Source organism: Polypterus senegalus, chromosome 10 (assembly GCF_016835505.1).
Source record: "Polypterus senegalus isolate Bchr_013 chromosome 10, ASM1683550v1, whole genome shotgun sequence".
NCBI classification, from domain to species: Eukaryota; Metazoa; Chordata; class Cladistia; order Polypteriformes; family Polypteridae; genus Polypterus; species Polypterus senegalus.
Window position 1 is genome coordinate 167,820,249 of NC_053163.1, and position 22,855 is coordinate 167,843,103.

General features: G+C 47.9%; 2 protein-coding genes across 2 annotated transcripts in view; both read right to left on the reverse strand.

Moving 5' to 3' along the window:
* The window catches only part of vstm2l (V-set and transmembrane domain containing 2 like), a 68,881-nt gene extending 54,224 nt beyond the window's left edge, over positions 1-14,657 (reverse strand). The window contains exon 1 of the mRNA XM_039767353.1: positions 14,113-14,657. Coding sequence (XP_039623287.1) covers positions 14,113-14,230 — 118 coding nt within the window. The 5' untranslated portion in view covers positions 14,231-14,657. The remainder of the gene's footprint in view (positions 1-14,112) is intronic.
* Positions 14,658-20,514: 5,857 nt separating this feature from the next.
* The window catches only part of ctnnbl1 (catenin, beta like 1), a 115,142-nt gene continuing 112,801 nt past the window's right edge, over positions 20,515-22,855 (reverse strand). Inside the window, exon 16 of the mRNA XM_039767354.1 lies at positions 20,515-21,261. Within this exon, the coding sequence (XP_039623288.1) occupies positions 21,173-21,261 (89 nt within the window). The 3' untranslated portion in view covers positions 20,515-21,172. The remainder of the gene's footprint in view (positions 21,262-22,855) is intronic.

Consider the following 22,855-nt stretch of genomic DNA (forward strand, 5'->3'; position numbering starts at 1 on the left):
TTTAAATGCAAACCAATGGGCGGAGCCCCACATTAAACGTAACATAACTGAAAGTTTTGAAAATTTGCAAATCGCTCGACTCCGGCACATTGGAAATCATTCTACGTACAAAAATACTACTGTGCGTTAAAGATTCCAGCAGCAAGTCTGAATGCTCACCACATATTTCTCTTTAATGAAACGAAAAAACATCGGACCACAACTTATGATGGCATCGAAACTGGCGACCCCATCAGCTTCATCGGTTTGAGACGGCGCCATTCGTTCTGTGAACTCCAGCAGTTCATCAGCGCAGGTGCGGCTCTTACCTCCGAGCTCCGCGCTAGCCGTGCTGGTTGGGCAGGCACTCACTCGCTCACCCACCGATGCTGCGGACCACCAGGACGGGTTTCAGAGTTTCGACTCGCTTCCAGTTTCGAGATGGCCCTCCTCCTCCTCCTGCTGCTGCTGCCTCGGCTCTTATCGTCTTCTTCTCCTTCTCTTTCCGGGCTAACGTCACCCCAGTCGTTCACTTAAACAGGAGAGGAGCAGGAAAAACGCAACACCCCAAAACGCAAAGCAGCTTGGGTAACACAGTGGCAGTGACGTAGCTCAAGTTTGTGCCGCGCAGGGCGGGGCGGGGCCTCAATTTGCCGCCCTCCAACATATCTGAATATGTTAAACTATTTAAACAGAAAATTAAAATAACGTATAGAGAAAAATTAAGATACATTTTGCATAGATTTATTCATATATAAACAGCAATAATTTTTTATATACATTTCTAAGCATCAACTAGACCAGAATATAGTATAGACGCACTGATAAGCCGTGTTCTAATTATTAGTTTAATATAATTACGCTACGAAAACCAGAACCAAAGTCGGGTACAAGTGATAGGTGGGGATGTTTTCTGCGCAGAGCAAGAACGCATTCGGATTAATAACGAAATGAAATTATATAAATTATAAATTAGTTCTTTATCTTCCTAGAAATTATTATCGGTGCCTCATACATTTCAACTGCTGTGTCTGATGCAGGAGGACAGTCTGAACATCACTTTTCAAGCATTTGTGGTTAAAAAAAAAAAAAAAATCGGTGAATTTGACTTTTTTCATACATGAGTGATATTTTTCTTAACCCTGCTGCTTACACTCGAATTGTGCTGAGCCTTGTGGCCAATAATGCCGTCCCCAAAAATGTGCTGCCCGCGGCCCCCTAGCTACGCCACTGGCAGTGCACATCTGGGGTGGCGACGTTTTTAGCGAGGACTGCACTGGCAACGTTCGGGGGGAGGTCAATACGACTCTCGTGATAGGCGTCGGTATAAAAGAAAAAGCGGACTACACTCTGAAGGGTACGATGCAAAAGTGCTGGTGCCGAGGACTGACCCACAGACTCCCCATCATCTGCCATGGAGGATGGAGGTCGAAAGAGCAGACCCTCGTCATGCACTCAATTGGTCTGCTCCTGCCGTGATTATCAGAATGAATTCTAATTTTGTATCTTGTATAAAAGCAGCTCTTTTCTTTACAAATGGTGTGTGTGGTAAAAGGCGCTACATTTACAGACAGACAATCTGCCCAGATGCCCAGATCCTAGTTGATTGTGCCAGCAGGGGGCGCTGCGTGTTTGTCGTTCATTGAGCCATGGCGACTACAGGAGCTCGGTGTCTGGCAGGGGTCTTCTGTTCCAATCCTCCTAAAATTTGGGGGTTGAGGTTTCAACCTGCCAAACCAGCAAAGGGCCATTAAACTGGCAGAATGCCCGGTCCCTCCGAGTCACCCGATTGGTCAGTTCTGCTGTAGTTACGCAGTTCAATAGAATACAATACAGTTTATTGTTGTATAGCCCAAAATCACACAAGTTGGGCCGCAATGGGCTTTAACAGGCCCTGCCTCTCGACGGCCCCCCAGCCTCGACAAGGAAAATGTGACTGAGCCTGGAAGAGCCAGACGAGGGAAGCTTACACACGAAGGACACCGAGGATGGCGTCAGTAGGGGGCGCCGTGTGCGCGTCATTCATTACGATATTCAGTACTGACGATGGCAACCAACAGGCAGGGACTTCTGCTCCAATCCCCCTTAAATTTCAGGCTCAGAGTTTTAATATGCGGACTAAGAAAATGGCCGGAGTGACTTACTGTACGTTTGTCACAGCTTTGTCACTTTTTTTTTTTTTTTTTTCCTGCAGTCTAAACCGCCGCCACACTGCTAAATTAAATTAGATGTCCTCTAATTTGCTCTTAAATTCTTATCTTCGGTTCCCCCCCTCCTCGAGCTTCTCCTCACATCTCTTGTATTATGGATCGGACCCCATGAAAACGGAGCGCTGCGTACAATTAAAAAATGAGCACGGGGGGACGCAGATGTTCCTTTTTTTCTTAATAAAAAATCTCTTGGTTTAATGGGCCAATTTACACTTTGTAATTACTAGTGCAAATCAACATCGCCAGCACGAAACGTGCCAGGCTCGCAGCCCCCCGGGGCTGGCATCTCTCAAGTACGTGCCCACCTTCTGCTCGCTGAACAAATGATCCTCGGGGTAAGTGCAAACGCATTTGGAAATTACAAAGGCGTTAGGAACGTCACATCGGCACAGGGGGTCACTGCTTGTGCCCGCCGGGTGGCACCTCACTGTCAGGTGGGGTCTTCACTCCTGTGAAATACTGCAGGTGCGCGTGTGGTGGTGCAGACTTTAAGAACAGAAGGCAACCCTGAAAACAACAGACATACGTCACTGAGGTGACCTTAAAACTGGGGGGGCCTTAATGGGGGGATTGGTGAGTTAATCGTTTATGTGCACGAGTACCGTTGGGCACAGCCACCCCTCATTAGCGCTCTATGGGACGTTAAGGAAGAACCTGCACTCATGGGGTCCGAGATGAAGGACGACGAGGATGAGCAAACCTAGAAGACAGACAGAGGGACAGGGACCACCGGGGCCAGCATGATGGATGGAAGGAGATGTCCTGTGTTGGAACGAGTGGAATGGCACTCCAAGGGACACAACCATTTTTGCCGATTGGTTGGATCGAATGAGACTGTGGGCACCCAGGGTCCTGCAGAGACCGATAGAACTGGTGGGACGAGGCAGCCGGGCAAGGTGTGTGCCAACGGGGACTGGAGGAGGTGGCTGGGATTGGCAGAAAAGACCTCATAAGCGAGAGAGAAAGGGGCACCAGGGACGAGAGATGGGGGGCGATTGTGTCACTGGGTTTAGATCCTTAGTTATTGATCGGTTTTATTGATTAGTTTGATGTTTCCACACTGCACTCTTTTCATGGACGTTTATTCAGCGAGGAGTTTATTAAACGCGTTGCACTTTGTATCCTCATTTGCTCCTCTTCATCCTCAGCTGTGACTATCGATGTACCGGGAGACCACGGTCTGTGAACGCTGGGGACATCACAGATCCTGAGACACCTGGACTTCTCCACTGAGGGCGGCTGCCCACCCAACCACAGCTGCCGAGACTAAACCACTTTTTTCTCAGCCCACCCACTACACACTTGGCAGCAGATTGCTCGAGTGGGTGACAAAGTGGGCATCCCCACCGTCATAAAGCAACAATGTGAGCCCCTAGCCTCCCCAATTGGACATCCTCAGCAGCGCTTTGAGACTAGAGTGGAGAGAAGACCCCAGCCTTGATGGGGGTCCGGCCTCCACAGACAGCGAATTGGGACACACCTCTCAAATAACGAGTGAACGGCGCCCAAGAGCGACCCCCCGCTACCTGCAATTCCCCCACAACACACGGTTGAAGGTTTGCTCAAAATCCACACGACACAATCCAACTCGGCTCTCCTACTGTCACCCACCCATCACCAGCCGTGCCCAGGTGAAGAGTTGCTCTGCTGTGCCACAACAGTATTCTCTTTGTTCCTCCTGAGTTTAAGGCTCAGCCGTCAGATGGAGTCTCCTCTCCCACACCCTGGTGAAGATGTCACTTGGGGACCTGAGGAGTGGCTGGAACACAACCTCTGGTCACCCCTCTTAAATATGGGGACCACCACACCAGTTTGCCAGTCCGAGGGTATGCAGTTTGGCTTGTTAACTACGCTACTTTACCAGCATCTGGTGCTCTCAGCAGTTCTGGTGGGTCTTGTCAGTTTCTGCCATCAAAAGCTTAAGAGTTACGATGAGTGGCATTCCAACGTCGTGCCCCTCAGAGGTACAAGGGGGTCCTGGGCTTTTGTTTGCATTCCCGTGAATTGTCCACTTAAGGCTGGCACACCCTAAGGAATCCCACTCTCCATACTTGTTTTATCAGATATTCCACAGTACCAGAGTAACACTGCAGTGCTCAGCTGGGTGGTCTGACATGGGGTACCCTCACACGCTGTGACCAAGTAGGGGAGGAGAGTAATGACTGGTCAAAGCCATCAGAGGCAGATGTTTCACGCTGGGAAGATGGAGACCCCAAATATAGAGAGGTAGGCTGAAGGGGGGTGCCAGGTAGTGGTCCTGTGCCAGGCTTGTGTTCACCCCTCTTCACATCCCCATTACATTCCAGCTCTCCCGTTATCTGAGATGGGCGAAGGGCAGTTTGATTGGCGTTTCCCACCTTACCCCATTTCCTAGGCACTCCAGCTGAGCAGGATATACAGTTGGCATCCGTGTTACTTCTGACAAAAGCCCATAAAGTGGGTAGCAAGAAATACAACAATTTCCTCATGCCCTGTGCCCATCGTCTTTCAGGTGGCGAGCATTACAGCAAACCATTGTGGCTGCAAATGCCCACCGAGCAATTTGTTTGTTTCGCTCTCCGCCTTTCAGCCGAGGGTCTCAGTTACTCCCCTCAGCCACAACAATGAAGCCCCCCTGTCGATACACCCCAGCCGTGACCTGGAAGCCCGAATTCTAGAAATGAGGCACATGTGAGGGGAAGTTCATCGCATAGCCAGTCAGTCATTGAGAACTCGCCATGATGACAACAGCGGACCACTCAGGTCGACACACGCATACAATGAAAATGGGGGGGCGGGGGGAATAGGGTGGGGGAGTTGAGAAAGACGACTCGAAAAAAGAAATCGAGACGGGGAAGCCTGACAGGCGATGTTGCACCATGGTGGGTCGATTAGTCGTGCAACTCGAAATGAAATTTGGGCCTTTTGTTGCTGTTAAGGAGCAGCAGGGGGCGCAACGAGGGACCCAATCAGGAGACGGTTAACCAACATTCACAGCATACAGCAATGAGCTGGCAGGAAACAGAAAGCGCTGGCCGGTAGGAGGGGCCTTTCAGATGGGATGTTGTACCGGAAACCCCAGGGACATTTTGTTTGCTGGCTGCATAAAGTCCGATTTCTGCAACATTGTTTTTGTCGGCTTGGTTATCTCACATAATATTGACGAGTCTCCTTTTACAAAGCAACTTTGAATGTCCTACCAACTACTGCGGTGGTAAAATGACATCTGTGCCACCACAACCACCTCCTTTTATAATGGTACAACATAAGAAGTAGCTTCACCTCAAGTAGCAACTTTGGGTATCCTGCTGACTACGCCAGTTTAGGAGGGGATGGGGTGGTAAATGGCATTTGGGTCACCAAAACCTCCTTCTTCACGGTATAAGATAATAGGATATAAACTTTAACTCAAGTAGCAAAACTGGGCATCCTGCCGACTACACTGGTGGGAGAAAATGGCATCCGTGCCACTAACATGACCTTATTGTTTACAGTACAAGATAATCATCTTTATCTCGAGCAGCAACTTTGGATATCCAGCTGAAGAGGACATTAGGGGTAAAATGTGCCCTTAAAATAACCTACGGTATAAGATAATAAGCTTTGCGTATACTGCCGACTGTGCCAGTTTTGGGGTAAATGGCATTTGTGCCGCCAAGATCTCCTCCTTCACTGTATAAGACAGCAGGATATACAATTTAACTGAAGTAGCGACTTTGGGTATCCTGCCCACTACTATACCAGTGGGTAATGAGGCTGATAACTACAATAACTGCCTTTTTCCTGGCATGACACGGTACTCTTTACCTCAAGTAGGAACTCTGAGCATCCTGCCGACTACTCCAGTGGAGGAAACAGGCATTTGTGCCACTAAGATAATCTTGTCATTCACAGAAATAGATAACACACTTTAGCTCAAGGAGCAACTTTGGGTATCCTGCCAACTATACCAGTGTGGGTAAAACAGCATCTGTGCCACTAAAATAACCTCCTCCTTCTCCTCTGGGTAAGATAATAAGCTTTATCTCAGGTAGCAACTTTGGGTATCCTGCCGACTACACCAGTTTTTTATGGAGGTAAAATCGCATCTCTGCCACTCAAATAACCTCCTGCTTCTCCTCTGCATGAGACAATAATCTGCATCTCAGGTAGCAACGTTGGGTATTCTACTGACTACACCAGTGGGGGTTAAATGGCACCTGTGCCCCCCAAATACCATGAATAAGAAAGTTATAAGATAAAGAGCTGTACCTCAAGTTCCAACTTTGAGTATCCTGCCAACTACACCAGTGGAGCTAAATAACAATCACCTCACGTTTCACTAAGCCAGTTAACAGAGTTTAACTCTTCGTGTGCCAACATTGGGCATGCCAGTGGGTCATCTGCACAATCAACATAACCACCTTATATGCTCTTTAAAATAATATTTATTTCATGAAGAAGCGTTGGGTAAATCACCTTAGAGACATTGCCAATGTGCACCGGTGGTAACCCCTTAAACTGCTTATATTGAGAACAACAAAGAAGGAAGAAAAAAAAAAAAAAAAGATGAGTGTGGGGAGAACTGGGATGGAGAAGAAAAGAGGAAGAAATGGAGACTTGATTGACAAGCTGATGTCTTCAACAAAGGGGCCGCAGCCCTGAGTGGGGTTCAGATTCTTGTTTGGTCTTTGGTTGTTCACTGCGGAGGCCGTGATTTGTCCGAATGCTGCTCTTGCTTGTTATTTGCCGTATTTCCCGGTGCACGTGTCTTGTTCCTTGTGTTTTGTGGGCGGCTCCTCAAGGGGCGGGGCTCACCTGTCAATCAGTGCAAGAATTCTGGCTGCTTGTACCTCCCACATATTCAGCTCCTCTCCGGTTGGTCTTTTTAATTTCTCATCTTGCCCCACCCCTAGCACGCTCAGCCCCACCCAAATCAAGGCACCGCAAATTACTACCCTCAGAATTTCCTTAACAGGAAGTGGTGTGAAAGGCGCTATATAAAATAAACACATCTTAAATTATTATTTTTCTTTTCATTGTCTTGTCAAGAACTAGTGTGAAAGGCGCTATATAGAATTGAAACCGGAGGATCGGCTCTTCAGCAACCGATTTTTGGGGTCACGATGTAATAAATCTGAACCGACTTTTCACCCCCCATAAACAGGATAGAATGAGGGTCACCTCTGGTAGAAATGTCCATTACAAATGTCAAAAAATTAAAATAAAACAAAGCGTGTCCACGTGTGTCACGAGGCTTGTGACGCGCAGTCATTGTGTGCTCCTCAGAACTGCGGCGACAGATCATCAAACGTTCACTTCGCTTCTGCAATCCACGCAGTTGACCTTCACGGTGTTGCGCTTCCATGTCGTGAAGTTGCGGGTCACCTCTTCAGAGCTCACATGCGCTCACCTGCCCTGAATCTCTTTCCATCCTGTCCCACCCTTAAGGACTCGCGTGGGCTATCAGGGAGTCGATAGTGGCAGGCAGGCTCATACAGCAGGTGGCGCTGTGCTAATTCTAGCCATGCTCTTATTTTATGAATGTCGGCTGTAGAGCAGCACGGTGGCGCAGTGATTAGCTTCTTAGATTGGTGCCCACCTCTTGCCTATCACCCCACAGGTAGGCTCAAATGTGTGCCGCCTTTGCACTGGCACCCCCTACAGAACTGGGTCCTACTCTGTGCCCTCTGGACTGGGTTTGTACTCCTGCCAAGCATACCAAGTTTAGAAAGCAGATGAAGAGGGTATGTGATGATGATGAGGGTGTGTGATGAAAGAGGTGATTCTGATCCACAGTTGGCTCAAACAAAATAGATGGATGGCACTACACAAGGTGGGAGGGGTGGCTGGTATAAGCGTCCATATTGGAAACAGCAGTTTTGGTAAATGAATGGATGGCATCTATACTGGAGTTGAGCCTCCATAAGTGCACTGCTGTTGTAAGCTTAGGGTCTTTACACAAATGGGGTTTGAATCCCGACTTCCAGAGGCGGGTTAGCCAGATGGACAGATAGACCTGGAGAGCAGAGAATGAAGGCATACGGTGAGCGGCTCAAGGGCGCCCTCTAGGAGTGCATGAATACGAGGTGAGAAAAAGAAACGCATGTGGACCCTAATCTGCTCATTGAAAAGCCCCAATGTGAGACCCCTCCCTCCCATCCATCCATCCCATCCCATCCAACTTCAAACTGGACTGGCGAACTATCCAGACCTTACTAGAAATGCATGCTGGGAAAAGCTCCAGGTTCAATAAGACCCCAGAACCCTTAATGCAGAACATTGGAAGGGGAGGAGTCAAGCCATTTGACATGTGATGGGGACAGGTGTGGGTGGAGTCCGAAGTCAGACCACTCCCACGTTCAGGAATCCGCCCCTCACTGCAGAAGTTATGATGAAGTGAGGTTAGGGGCCGGAGTCTGGATTGGCTGGGGACTGCTGTGGACGGGGACAGATGTCAGACCACCCGCCAATCAGACATTCATTTTATTTTCAAAAGCCACAACATTACAACAAATCACAACTCCTCAGATACAACCATCCGTCCATTTCTGGACCTGTGACGGTTGGACAGGCGTCCTGTGGTCGGATTGTTCCTGCCTCATACCCGATGCCTGATGGGATAGGTTCCCAGACACCCTCAGTGCACAAGGGGCGGGGTCAGTGGCTGCAACGAGATTGGGGCGGAGTCAGACAGAAGACACTGCAAATGTTCGCCTGTTAGCTTATCTGTCACACGCTCCTTATATCTATTCATTTATTTATTCAACTCACTAATAAGTAATGATATTCTTTTTTAATTCATCACTATATAAAAGTAAATGCTGTCCACTGGACGGTAACCAGAATGCAGAATAAGGGGGCATGGGGTCGGTGCAATGTTAGGACATTAAAGTTGGGGTTTAGCGCAGTGCAGTGTGTAACCTATTTAGGTCAAAACGTAAAATCAAACCGCCAATGGGGGTCTCTAATTTGTGTCTGTGTAAACATAACTAAATAAAAACCTTAAATCACTTAGACACCCAATCCCCCCTTAGCCTCACCTGAGACCCGATACATGTCCCTAAACTGCGCCACTTTGGGGTCGCGAGAGTGAACCTTCCAAAAAAAAAAACAACAACAAAAAAGCGTGCTGTACTGTTTACGGCAGTGTGGCCCCCTAGCGGTTAACGTTTTCCACTGCAAATTACCAGAACACTTCAGCGACCCTGAGCAGGTCAAAAACGCCATTCGGTTGGGAAATTATAGTTAATTGAATATCATCAAATTATCTTTAATGTATTTTGTGTCCTTTATAAAACTCCTGAAAGAATGTGCTCTGTAAAGGCGCTATATAAATCGCATTGCGTTTTAATTACTCCTTAAATGAGTCTATCGGGTTGCAGGGCTTTAGGCGAGTTTAAAGGTCAATATTCGTTAATTTGTTGTCAACCGCTCCTAATTCTCCGTATAAATTAAAGTAGAGCGACGCCGTACATGATCCGGTTTTGGTTCTCAAACGAAACGGGGGAGAGGCGCTATATAAACAAAACGTATTAATATTATTATTGATTTAGGTCCGCATCAGCTTCAATAAACACTCAGAATGGTGAAATTCCAAAGAGGACCCCGGACGCCCACCCACACTCGGGCTCATTCTGGTGACGTCCTTCCTGGTAGCCCACTGGACATGAAAGATCTCGGTTTGCCCATATGAATACCCTTCGCAGCATGGCACGGTCCTTCGGCAAAAGGGACCACTCATATCCCAGTAAAGTACCATTAAAGAACCAGTCAGCGTTAAAAAGGTCTGTCGGGGTCGGGTGGGCCTTGTGGGCGGGACTCGTCTGAGCAGCTTGCCTTGTTGACGGGTGTCAAGCCGGCGGGTCGCGTTTTGTGTCACCTGCGAATCCACGAATGGTGAAGATGAATGCCAGGCGCCATCTGCGCGTTCAGCCCCCGACCTCCTAGTCGGTCTGAGCTCGTTTCGACAAATAATTCGTAGCTCAGTCATCTGCTCTCCGAACCCGAACGGCGCGGATCAACAATCGGCAACTGCTGAAAAAATGGAGCAGGAACCAACGGGAACGGGGAGCCAGCGTCCGTCGGCGGGGACATTGAGTCGTGTGTGGAAGCCACGAGGATATAATTAAATACGTTATTATTATTAATGACATGACGGATCGTTACAACTGTCCGCTACACTAAAGCGTTTAACGCAAAAAGGATTCGCGCCGTCCGGTGGCCAGCTCGGGGAGAGAGGGGCGTGTGGCTTAAATGGCGGTCTGTGGAGTCTGAGAGGCGTTGGAAATTTGTATTTTTTATTAATATTCCGACTATTTTGTTAAATAACCATAAACAGCGCAGTAACTACTTTAAAATAATTAAATTAATGGGTTGTGAGCAACTCATAACGACCCCCAGAGCACGGAGAAGGCGAGCGCAGTGCTTTGACAGCATCGGCAGAGGAAGAGGAGGACGTGGTAGGGGAGTGGAAGAGAAAGCGAAGATGAAGAGAACAGAAGAGGGGCGCCCTGATCCCGATTTTTTTTTGGGTGGGGTTTGGGGTTGTTGGTCTCTCAGGTGCGCCTGGCGGTTTGGTCAGACAGCATTTGATGCGCTACGGGACTTTCGGTGAGCCACGTCAAAGTGCGCACTGGTAAAGGCGCTATATATGCGTGGTGACCCTGCTGCCTTCACGGATTTCGAGTTCGAGTCCCGCGCCCGTGCGGAGTCTACCGGTATCTAAGGTGACACTTACATGTAATAATAATAATAATAATGGTAATAATAATCACCAACATCATCATCAAGGCTGGATTAAGACCCCCACCTCAGACTCCACCCGGGTGACTTGCAAGAATGCTGAGCGGCATTTCTCACTCCTGATTTTGGCGTGAGACTCATCGCTTCATCGCCATTTTACTCCACTGTTTTATTGGGGCTGCGGTGGGCTGGCGCCCTGTCGGGGTTTGTTTCCTGCCTTGCGCCCTGTGTTGGCTGGGATTGGCTCCAGCAGACCCCCGTGACCCTGTAGGTAGGATATAGTGGGTTGGATAATGGAGGGATGTTGGGGGCGTTTCTCTTCCTTAGTCATGTTGACTCTTGGTCTGGGGAGGAGGGGTCAGTGAGGCTATTGGTGAAAAGGCCCCTTACAGCCCCAATAATAAATACGTTTTATTGATATAGCGCCTCTCCCACGCTCGGTGACGGCAGCATTTACCGTTTCATGGATTACTGAATTAAGTTTGGGTAGTCATATAGGTTCTGCGGTGGGCTGGCGCTCTGCCCAGGGTTTGGGTTTGTTTCCTGCCTTGCGCCCTGTGTTTTGCCTGTGATTGGCTCCAGCAGACCCCCGTGACCCTGTAGTTAGGGTATAGCGGGTTGGATAATGGATGGATGGTCAGATAGGGTCGTGGGTTCGCCCGGTCCTCGTCCTGCATGTTCTCCCTGTTTGTTGTCCACTTTCCAAGGCTGTGCTTACATTTACTCATCACGTACTCAGCTATCTATTGATTGTATGCATTAATTGAATGCCAAAATCCAAGTTCACGATAAAGTTCTGATTATGTCATATAGTGCCTTTCATCTATCGATCGATCTGTCCTCAATCTATCTCGCTAGCCCTTTTCTCCCCAATGAAGGGTCGCGAGGCAGTTGATGCTCGTCATAGCAGGCATCGGACGCAAGGCGGGGACAGTGGCGGGACGGCAGAGACATCAGCAGGACTGCGCGCCAGTCCATCACAGATCACAAACCGGTTCACCAGACTCCACACCGGGAACTTCAATGGCGCCGCCCCTGTTCTCGGTGTTGCTAGGCAGCATCATTCCACTGTGCTATCCAAATCTAACACTACTAAACTATTGTATTCATATAGCGCCTTTCCCACACTCAAAGCGCTCACATTTACCGTTTCGGCGAGGATTGAAATCCCTTTGGCTAACCGGACAGAGTCGTGGGTTCGGCGCGGAGTCCGCCAGCTCCCCCTTTGTTTGTGTCTTCAGTGTCAGAGACTGGACTTGGATGTCTAAGCACGATGGCCACAACGAGGCGCTGCCGTCTCACAAATGTCGAGGCTGCGCCAAAGTTTGCACGTTCTCCCCGTGTTACCGTTGGGGTTATGTCGGACGCCCCAGTTTTCACAAATCAGGTCGTTTATGTTAATTGGTGCTTGCGGCTGGTGGGGGTCTTCGGGTGTCTTTACCATCGTCATGTCCTGACTTATGCTTCCCATGCAATCGAGATATAGGACGGGATTAATCGAATGGGAGAAGCGTGATGGGTTGAAAGGCGCTATATAAAACCATACTTGTGTTTATTTAGCCAGCGGGTTGCCTTTTTTATTTTCTCACATAATTCCACTTCTCAAATTGGGATTAACGTGAAATTCACCGAAACGTCGACCACCAGCCTCCACTCCAGCCACATTCTCCATTTGTCACAAATCTCACCGTCATGGTCAATGCAATGGACGCCGCACGGAGCCACATTTTTTTTTTTTTTAATTTCTACTCACTCTTCTCCCTTCAACTGCCATCCATTTTGTGACCCCATCACCCAGTGCTGGATCGGGGACTTGTGCCCCGTTCCGCCCCCGCACATCAGTTTCATTTCCTTTTTCTGTTTTATTAATTATTGCCTTGATGGAATCCGAGGAATGCGTTTTCAGTGGTGTCTTCGCTCATTGTTCTCTCCCCTATTTTGTCGGCCCCCTTGTCTCGGCTTTTCCACGCAGCCCCCCGACCTTCGGCGTATCAACAAAAGTTGTGGAGGCGCATCTTCTTATCTTGTCATGTCCCACTTTGTCGGAAACGCGATACCCCGTAGACGGAATTTAACGTCTCATTTATTCATTCACGCCGAGGCAAGAAAAAAAAAAAGCCATTTGGAGTTTTATAGCACTTTTCACGTCAGACATGATAATCTCAACGGCAACATTTACTGCAACGACACATTTCATACGGAGCTCAATGTGGTTTACAAGGTGTCAAAGAAAAAAAATAAAAATAATAAGCGACATGCGAAAATGACATTATAAACTCAATACGCACGGGCATATCATAAACATAATAAGGTACAGAAAAAGTGAGGTCCGCACATGCACATTGATTTTTAAGTCTCTAAAGAGAAGTCCGATGCTGTGCTAGCAGCAGCAGTAGCCTGGCAGTGCCAGGAAAACGACATTCAATTCGATGAGGGCAGAGGCGAGGTGAGCAGGCAGCAAAAGGAGACGTCCATGCCGAGTTTAAATGAAATAAGGAGGGCTACGGCCCAAGAGCCGACCAAGTTGAAGTGGGCGGGGCCGTTTGGTTCAAATCGCGAAGTAAACGACGGGCTGGTGCGGCTTCCTGCCTTGCGCTCAGTGCTGCCAGAGTTGGCTCCGTCACCCTGATTGGTTAAGCGTTTACCCTCCCGCCTTTCTTCCGCTTTTTAATGCTAAAATACACCGCGATTGTTAAATTAACATCCAAGTGGCCAGCTGTTCGATACAATGCCCGTGAGAAGGGATCCCAGCTTCCCTCGCGTGTCACCTGTAGTCGCACACGGCGACCCCGACATTTCACTTTTGTAGTGGCGTCACGAATCAGACAGGCAGAGGGACAGAGAGACAGACAAACAATCCAGTCATCCTCACCACCACCACCACCCACGCATCACCCACTTTCCAACTGCTCCAGCTCCCCCAATTCCAATGCGAACAGTCTGTGGAACATCACGCAAAACCTACCAGGGTGGTGATGGTGGTTGGGGAGGAGCAGTTCGAGGTTCACACGCACCCGCACCGTCCACGTTTATCCGACTGCTTTTACTTTTTTTTTCTTCTTCCATTTCACATTAAAAAAAGAAGACGCCGCACAGACAACCCAAGCCCACCACCAACCCCCGGCGGCCGCTCGATCGCTGCACAAGACGGGCAGCAGATGAAGCGCAAATTCGGACTTTGGCTGAGCTGAGCCGTGCACACCTGGCCAGCCCCGCTTACCGTTGTCGGAGATGTGATTCGGCGCGTCCGGGTGTCCACCTGATTTCGCCGAGGCGCTAAGTTGAATGTAGATTCCTATGTAATGTAAAATCCCCAGGATCACTCCAAACGCTCCCATTGTTTCGCTTTTGTTCCTCTTCTTCTGCAATTCCCAGGACTCTTGGCTACCCCGCTCACATCAGGGACGCGTGGGGGGCGAAAAACGCAATTTAGAGCCAAACGGAATTATCCTCGATGTGCAGAAGTAGGACTCCTGTCGGGCTGGGGAGAAGGTGCAGTGCCAGTGGTGCAGACAGCGAGCTCCGCTGCCGGTCCCTGCTCCTGCCTGGCGGAGACTGCGGCGGAAGGAGATGCGATCTGGAAAAAAATTAGAGAGAGTGAGGGAGGAAGGTGAGGGGAGGGGGGATGCGGGGGGCAGTGCCCAGGCTGGCAACGGAGACATCAATTAGGCGGAGGGATCTGAGCTGCTGATTTATTCATTAAACTTTTACAGGGCAGACGTTTTTAAAGGGGCCGAGCCACGGAGTTACGGGAATGCGCAGCGCGAGGAAAAGCGCAGCCACCCCGATGATCCGCGTGCTCGCGCGAGCAAGGCCGCGCTCTGGAATAACAAAGCGCGCGCCCAACGGAGGATGACACTTTATCCGTCAAGATGCTCGGAGGAGACAATTAGGAGGTGGCCGCCGCAGCGTGTCAAGGCGGGGGTCTGACTTTCCACGGCTAATTGGCCAGAGACGCCGGCGAGGTGTGACAGGTCGCTAACAGGCGTGGGCGACCTTCTTGGTTTTGCCTTTTTTTGTTGTTGTTTTACGATGAATTGAATTAAAATTGCCCCCTGCCGACTCACACATCAAGACATGGATGTGGGGGACGTCAGGTGGGCGTATTTGACGGCTGTAACCAAAGGGCTAATGGAACCTGGCGCCTAGAGCTGTTCGATTAAATCAATCTGTATAGCGCCTTACACGCACCATACTTAACCTGTGAGTAGCGGAGGGTTATGGAAGAGTCTGCGCGAGTAGAAGTCCCAGCCGGGACGCCAGTCCTGCTTAGACACACAAATGCTTTCTTCCTTTTGGGTCATCAGCACCACCAAGGCAGATTGTGGCGTAGCGGTTGAAGCTTAGGACTCCAAAACCTTGAGGTTGAGGGTTCAAATCCCACTACTGACACTGCGACCCCGAGTAACTCAATTCATCTGCCTGCACTCCATTTTTGAAAATCGAGGAAATGGTACAAATTTTGTCTCAAGGTGTCAAGCCAAATAATAAAAGTCTGAACTGACACAACGGGGATTTAAACGTGTATGGCACGTAATCAACTGGCACTCAGGACCGGGAGAAGAGAACGGGATATCCAGCCCAAAAATTGCAACCAACCTATTTACATACACTCGCCAAAATACATTTTAGTCAAGATTTAAAGGTAAAGCCATTGAGTTTACATCTTTACATTCACACCAGAAGAGTCCATCGCTCCAGTGCTCACGGCCCTCTAAGGTCTGAAGCACAAAGGTCGGGGACTTCAGCTAATGAGTTCTCGGTTCAAAAGTCACACTCGGTCATCCTCCACAGGAAGATCCTGTCAATTACAGTACGTGAATATGGCATGTGATGGACTGACACCCGACGCAATCAGACAAACTGTAATGAGAGCTGGCTACTCAACCACCCTATTGACCTCGAAACACCAAAATCATATCAAGTTTAGCCCTGAAGGTCTCCAAAGGTCCTGCTCTACATCACACTACTTGGTAATTTATGCCATCACCTTAAGAAAGGTTTGAAAAACTTGACTGTAATTTTTGTCATTTTTTCCTTTAAAAGTTTGCAACCCAAGTTCACTCAATTGCTTGAAATCACTGTTGACCTGTAAAGCCATTGCTGGCCTGGAGCTCTCACACCAAGACCCCTGTGTGACTTTGCTCCTTACTTGATAGCCAAACTTACTTTTACCAATGGAGCGTGCGGACACTGGGTCATTTAATGCAGCATAGAATTTCTCACATCTGATTTTGGAGAAAGACTTGATTCATGCATATTCAATCGTTTCATCAACCCAAGGGTTACTCCATTGGTCATTTGAACTCACGGATACTCAATCTATTTCATTGAACAGGTTGGTGGGCACACGCCAAAAACACTTCTTTCGGCTGTCGCCACAGCAGATCATCTTCCATATCTTTCTGTCCTCATCATCTCGCTCTGTCACCCCCGTCACCTGCATGTCCTCTCTCACCACATCCATAAACCTTCTCTTAGGCCTTCCTCTTTTCCTCTGCCCTGGCAGTTCTATCCTTAGCACCCTTCTCCCAATATACCCCTCATCTCTCCTCTGCACAGTCCAAACCAACACAATCTCACCTCTCTGACTTTGTCTCCCAACCGTCCCACCTGAGCTGACCCTCTAATGACCTCATTTGTAATCCTGTCCATCCTCGTCACATCCAATGCAAATCTTAGCATCTTTAACTCTGCCGCCTCCAGCTCTGTCTCCTGTGCCACCGTCTCCAACTCATATCACATAGCTGGTCTCACTACCGTCCTGTAGACCTTCTCTTTCACTCTTGCTAATATCCATCTGTCATAAATCACTCCTGACACTCTTCTCCACCCACTCCACCCTGCCTGCACTCTCTTCTTCACTTCTCTTCCACACTCCCCGTTACTCTGTACTGTTGATCTCAAGTATTTAAACTCATCCACCTTCGCCAACTCTACTCCCTCATCCTCACCATTCCACTGACCTCCCTCTCATTCACACACATGTATTCTGTCTTGGTGGTCCTAATGACCTTCATTCCTCTCCTCTCATATCTCCACCTCTCCAGGGTCTCCTCAACCTGCTCCCTATCATTGCTACAGATCACAATGTCATCAGTAAACATCACAGTCCACGGGGACTCCTGTCTAATCTCGTCTGTCAGCCTGTCCATCACTATTACAAATAAGAAAGGCCTCAGAGCCAATCCCTGATGTAATCCCACCTCCGTCACTCCTACCGCAGACCTCACCACGGTCACACTCCCCTCGTTCATATACTGTCCCACTCTTAAGTACTTCTCTGCCACTCTAGACTTCCTCATACAATACCACAGCTCCTCTCAGTCACCCTGTCTTATGCTTTCTTCAGGTCCACAAAGACGCAATGCAACTCCTTCTCTATCCTTCTTCATCAACATCCTCAGAGCAAACATCTCATCCGTGGTGCTCTTTCTTAGCATGAAACCATCCTGCTGCTCACTAATCATCACCTCACTTCTTAACCGAGCTTCCACTTCTCTTTCTCATAACTTCATGCTGTGGCTCATTAGTTTTATCCCCTGTAGTTACTGCAGTCCTGCACATCCCCCTTATTCTTAAATATCGGCCCACCAGTCCACTTCTTTTCCACTCCTCAGGCCTCCTCTCACTTTCCAAGATTCCATTAAACAATCTGGTTAAAAACTACACTGCCATCTCTCCTAAACACCTCCATGCTTCCATAGGTATGTCATCTGGACCAACGGCCTTTCTATTCTTCATCCTCTTCATAGCGGTCCTTACTTCCTCCTTGCTAATCCGTTGCACTTCCTGATTCACTATGTCCACATCATCATCAACCTCTTCTCTCTTGCGTTCTCTTCATTCATCAGCCTCTCAAGGAAGTCCTCTTTCCATCTGCTCAACACACTCTCCTCTCTTGTGAGTATGTTTCCATCTTTATCCTTTATCACCCTAACCTGCTGCTCATCTTTCCCAGCTCAGTTCCTCTCTGTACCCCACTGGTCCTTTTCTCCCTCCTTAGTGTCCAACCTCTCATACAACTCATCATACGCCTTTTCTTTAGCCTTCGCCACCTCTCTCTTCACCTTGCGCCTTATCTCCGTGTACTCTTGTCTACTTTCTTCATCTCTCTGACTGTCCCACTTCTTCGCCATCCTCTTCCTCTGTATACTCTCCTGTAATTCCTCATTCCACCACCAGGTTTCCTTTTCCTCCTTCCTCTCTCCAGATGTCACGCCAAGTACCCTTCTTGCTGCCACCCTTACTTCACCTGCTGTAGATGCCCAGCTGTCTAGTAATTCTTCACTGCCACCCAGTGCGTGTCTCACCTCATCCCTAAACTCAACCTTGCAGTCTTCTTTTTTCAATTTCCACCATTTGATCCTGAGCTCTGCCCTCACTCTCTTCCTCTTCTTGATCTCCAATGTCATCCTACAGACCACCACCCTATGCTGTTTAACTACACTTTCCCCTGCCACCACTTTGCAGTCGTCAATCTCCTTCAGATTGGCTCTTCTGCATAGGATGTCATCTACCTGTGTGCATCTTCCTCCACTCTTGTACCTCACCCTGTGTTCCTCCCTCTTCTTAAAATAGGTATTCCCCACAGTCATGTCCATCCTTTTGGCAAAATCCACTATCCTCTGACCTTCTTCATTCCTCTCCTTGACACCATACCTACCCATCACCTCCTCTGTTCCCTTCACCAACACGTCTATTGAAATCCGCTCCAATCACCACTTTCTGTCCCTTGGGTACACTGCTCATTTCATCCAACTCATTAAAAATCTTCTCTCATCCACTGCACACCCAACTGGCAGGGCATATGCACTAACAACATTCATCATCACACCTCCAATTTCCAGCTTCATAATCATCACTCTGCCTGGCACTCTTTTCACCTCCAAACACTCTTGACGTGCTGTTCCTTCAGAATAACCTGTACTCCATTTCTCATCCTATCCACACCATGATAGAACAATTTGAATCCACCTCCGATCCACCCAGCCTTACTCCCCTTTCATTTAGTCTCTTCACACACAATATATTAACCCTCCTTCTCTCCATCATATCTGCTAAATCTCTCCCTTTACCAGTCATCCTGCCAACATTCAAAGTTCCTACCCTCAGTTCCACTCTCTTTACTTTTCTCCTCCTGCCTCTGGACACGTCTCCAACCTCTTCTTCTTCGGCCAACAGTAGCCCAATTTCCGCCAGCACCCTGTTGGCGGTCGTTGTTAACCCAGGGCTCGACCGATCCGGTATGGAAATTTGTATTGTTGTCCGCATATTGATTTGGCAAAGTTTTACACCGGATGCCCTTACTGACGTAACCCTCCCCATTTATCCGGACTTGGGACCGGCACGACCAGCTGGGTTATGCACCAAGAACACTCCAAATGGTAAATCCACTGCTGTCTTATGTCAGGAGAATCCATCGTTCTATTGCGGTCTGAGCAAAAATACGGAGTCTGGGGGACTTTGAGTAACGAGTTCTGGGTTCAAAAGCCATGACCAGTCATCCATGTGGGGCTGACATGATCTCCCTGTGGCAGTGTACACTCAAAACGTATGCATGATAGGTGTCAGATGTTTGGGTTTACTTGGGTATGGCATGTTGATCTCCTACGTGTTCATCTTCCTTAACAGGGCACTCCTTAACAGGGCACACCTAAACTCTCACTGCTGCAGCCACACGATTTCAGAAGTCACCTCATTAGTACAATGGAGACCACCTGTCTGGGGTTTCAATGAATTGCAGTATAAATGCACCTGAATGCACGTGTGCCGAGTCAGTATGGTGGACTAACAATAAAGACAAAGAACACTGCAAGCAACCTTGTGAAAAGCACACGTTAGGGAACGAAGACAAGAAAATCCCCAAGTCACTGATTATTCAGTGAATTCAATTATGAAGAAACGGAAACAGTGTGGCTATCAACAAAAACTGAACAAGACATCAGGTACACAGGAGACTGAAGTCACCAGACAGAAGGTTCTGGGGTCTGATTGGAGATTTTTGACCATCAGACTAAACGATAAGGCATACTGCACATTGTCTAAAAACGCACCATCCCACCATGAAGCATGGTGGTGTCAGCATCATGTGGGGATGCTTGTCTGCAGCAAGGCACTGGAAGGATTGTGTGTGTGGAAAATCAACTTGGCACAATACAGGGAAAATCCTGGAGGATAAGCTGATGGGAGTCTGCAAGAAACCCGCAACTTGGGAGAAGACCAGGAAGACTATGTCGCCAAGAATTAAACCAAAGCTACAAAGGGAAGGCTTCCAAACAACAATCTTAATGTCCCAGAGTGGCTGAATTGAGAATTTGCTTGCAAGCGGATGTTCACTCCTGATCGGCGTGACACCGGACAGAGCTTGAGCAGTTTGGTAAAGATGATCAGAGAAAAACCGAGGTGTCCAGATGTGCAAACCTGATAAAAAAAGACCTGTGCACACAAAACCAAGACTGTCTCGGCTACCAAAGGTGTATCTACCAGCTAAGGACTTGAATATTTGTCGTTAATTTAGCCCACTTTGCGGACATCTCACTTGGACATTAAAGTCATTTTCTGTTGATCTGTCAAAAAAAGCCAAATTAAATCTTCAATGATTTAATGTTGTATGACAATAAAATGTGAAAAACTGCAAGGGGGTGAATACTTTATTTTAATAGACACTCAACCAAATGTGAAGATGATAAAGCAGACCAAACAACTGCCATCTTTTTTTTTTGCTTTCGTTCCTCACATCTCATTAGCTGCATGTGTCAAAAACAACAGCGTCTATAAGAACAGCTCAGTGGCATTCTTTAATAGAGAATGTGTGAATTCAGTCAAATCACGTGACAAAGACAGCACTCGGCTCTTCTCGCCATCCCTCCACATAATTGGCCAACAGTGTGAGCAATGAATAAAACAAGGGCATTTGACCAGGCCATCGAGACCACGACATTGACATTCATTGTGATTTTCTACTTCAGCGATTCCAGTTTAAATAAAAAACATCTACATTAAAAAGTCATGTCCACTGCTGAAGACAAAAAGAAATGCCAGCAGGAGAACAAAAAAAAAGGAACAAAGAGTGGGCAAAGCAATGGCTTTGCGTGTTAAAATGGGGTTGTACTTCAGCACTCACGGGTTTCAATGAAACGGTCATTACAAAAATGTGAAATCCAGGATGAATCCCAGAGGAGCTCTGTGTGCTGGGGCTTTTGGAACTCCTTGTCTCCTTCTTAGCTTTAATGTTAAAAACTGGAGGTCCAGACCTCCCCTCACTTGGTAATGTCCAATCAGAAGTTCTCCAGCAAATCCAGAATCCTTTTCTGTTCGGTTTCCTTAAATTCTTCACTTTTGCCGTCGCCAATGTTCTCAGCATATTCTAAAAAACACAAGTGAGAAGGGAAAGGTTTTGAAAGGAACAGTTTCACAAGATCTGTACCACTGCCCACCCGACCGGAGTGTGAACTGAGTGGGGAGGTCAATACCCCACTTAAGGATGATCAGCATTGCATCCTTGAGGCTCGAAAGCCTGGGTCTCTAACAGAGAAACACAAAGCCACATTTTAGGTGTTTGCTGTGGGCAGGTCAGTCAATGAAAGATTTACTTGTGTGATACATGGACTGGCCTAAGTGAGCTGAGGTACATCATAAGGCACACTAAAGCAGCAGGAATCAAGACCCTCCCCACCCCTCATTCCTAAAAGTTCCCCAATGGAGGAGAGATTACTCGTGCCTCTTACAAATTCACAGGCCTGACACCACTGATGCCCTTACAACGAGAGGGAATTGCTCATCGGTGATACTGTTCCTTCTGAGCACCATGAGCCTTCTGAACTCAAGGAAATAAAGCAATCTGAAATCTGAAGACTTCTATTCAGGGTTGTGGGGGGCACTGGCTACAAAGAAGAAAAAAGCTCTGCCAGTCCTGGATAATTTGGAACTGCCATTTCACCTAATCTGCACATATCTGAGAATGTAGGAGAAAACAGGGCATTAAGAGAAAAGTCACACTGACATAAAGACCATTCAAACTCCACAACTGGGCGCAACACGGGAGGAAGGATCTGTAAAGCATGCCACCCTGTATTTCCACTCATCTGATCCTCACGCCATTCATTACAGAAACCAAGCAGCACTTATGTGCAAGGCAGAAAACAAGCCTGCAAAGGGCATTGGTGCATTGCATGCATAGACCACACAACATGTAACCAACGGTGGGTCAGGTTTTAGTTTTTAAACCACTTAACCTGGAAACGCCTTGGGAGGAGAGCAGCCATCAGCCAGGAGAGAAGCAATTAAGGATGATGGCTGATGGTATCTGAAGAGTTTATTTTTTTAATTGCTGGTAATTAAGCCCAGTGCTCACCCAGACAAGTATGTCACACTGGGGGTGCCATGTTTGAACACAATTGTGCCAGTGGTCTCAGTGTAAATGGCTTTGCTATACATTGTCTACAGCTTTCTTAGGCCATTCTAAACTTTTGCAAGTGAACAATGCTGGAAACCAGTCAAAACCGGTTCTGTAAAAGAAACACCCGATTCTTGCATAATTAACATTGGTGGAAATTACCAGAAAGGCACAAAGAGTATGCCATCTAGTCTATCTGGCGCATGAGCATCTTCCTTCATTGTATAAAAGATGGGTGGACACTAGCAATTGGCACACTCTGACTACTGGTTTCAGATGACTTGGTTCATCAAAGGCATTCAATAAGATGCTCTCACCCATGTACATGCACAGTGGTCCTCTAATTTTTGGAAGCGGAGGCTCCCATCACTGACTAGCACCACATCCCTCTGACATAGCCAACAAGAAATCTAGAAAAGCCCAAGGGTCTGACCAGGCCAGCGTAGGCCAAGTCAGTGATCTGTCACAATGAAATCAGGCAAGTGTCCAGAGGCATGAGCGGCAATTTAAATTGCTTTGAGGAGACCAGAGGACCAGACTTTCGAACACTGAATGCCAAGCAGCA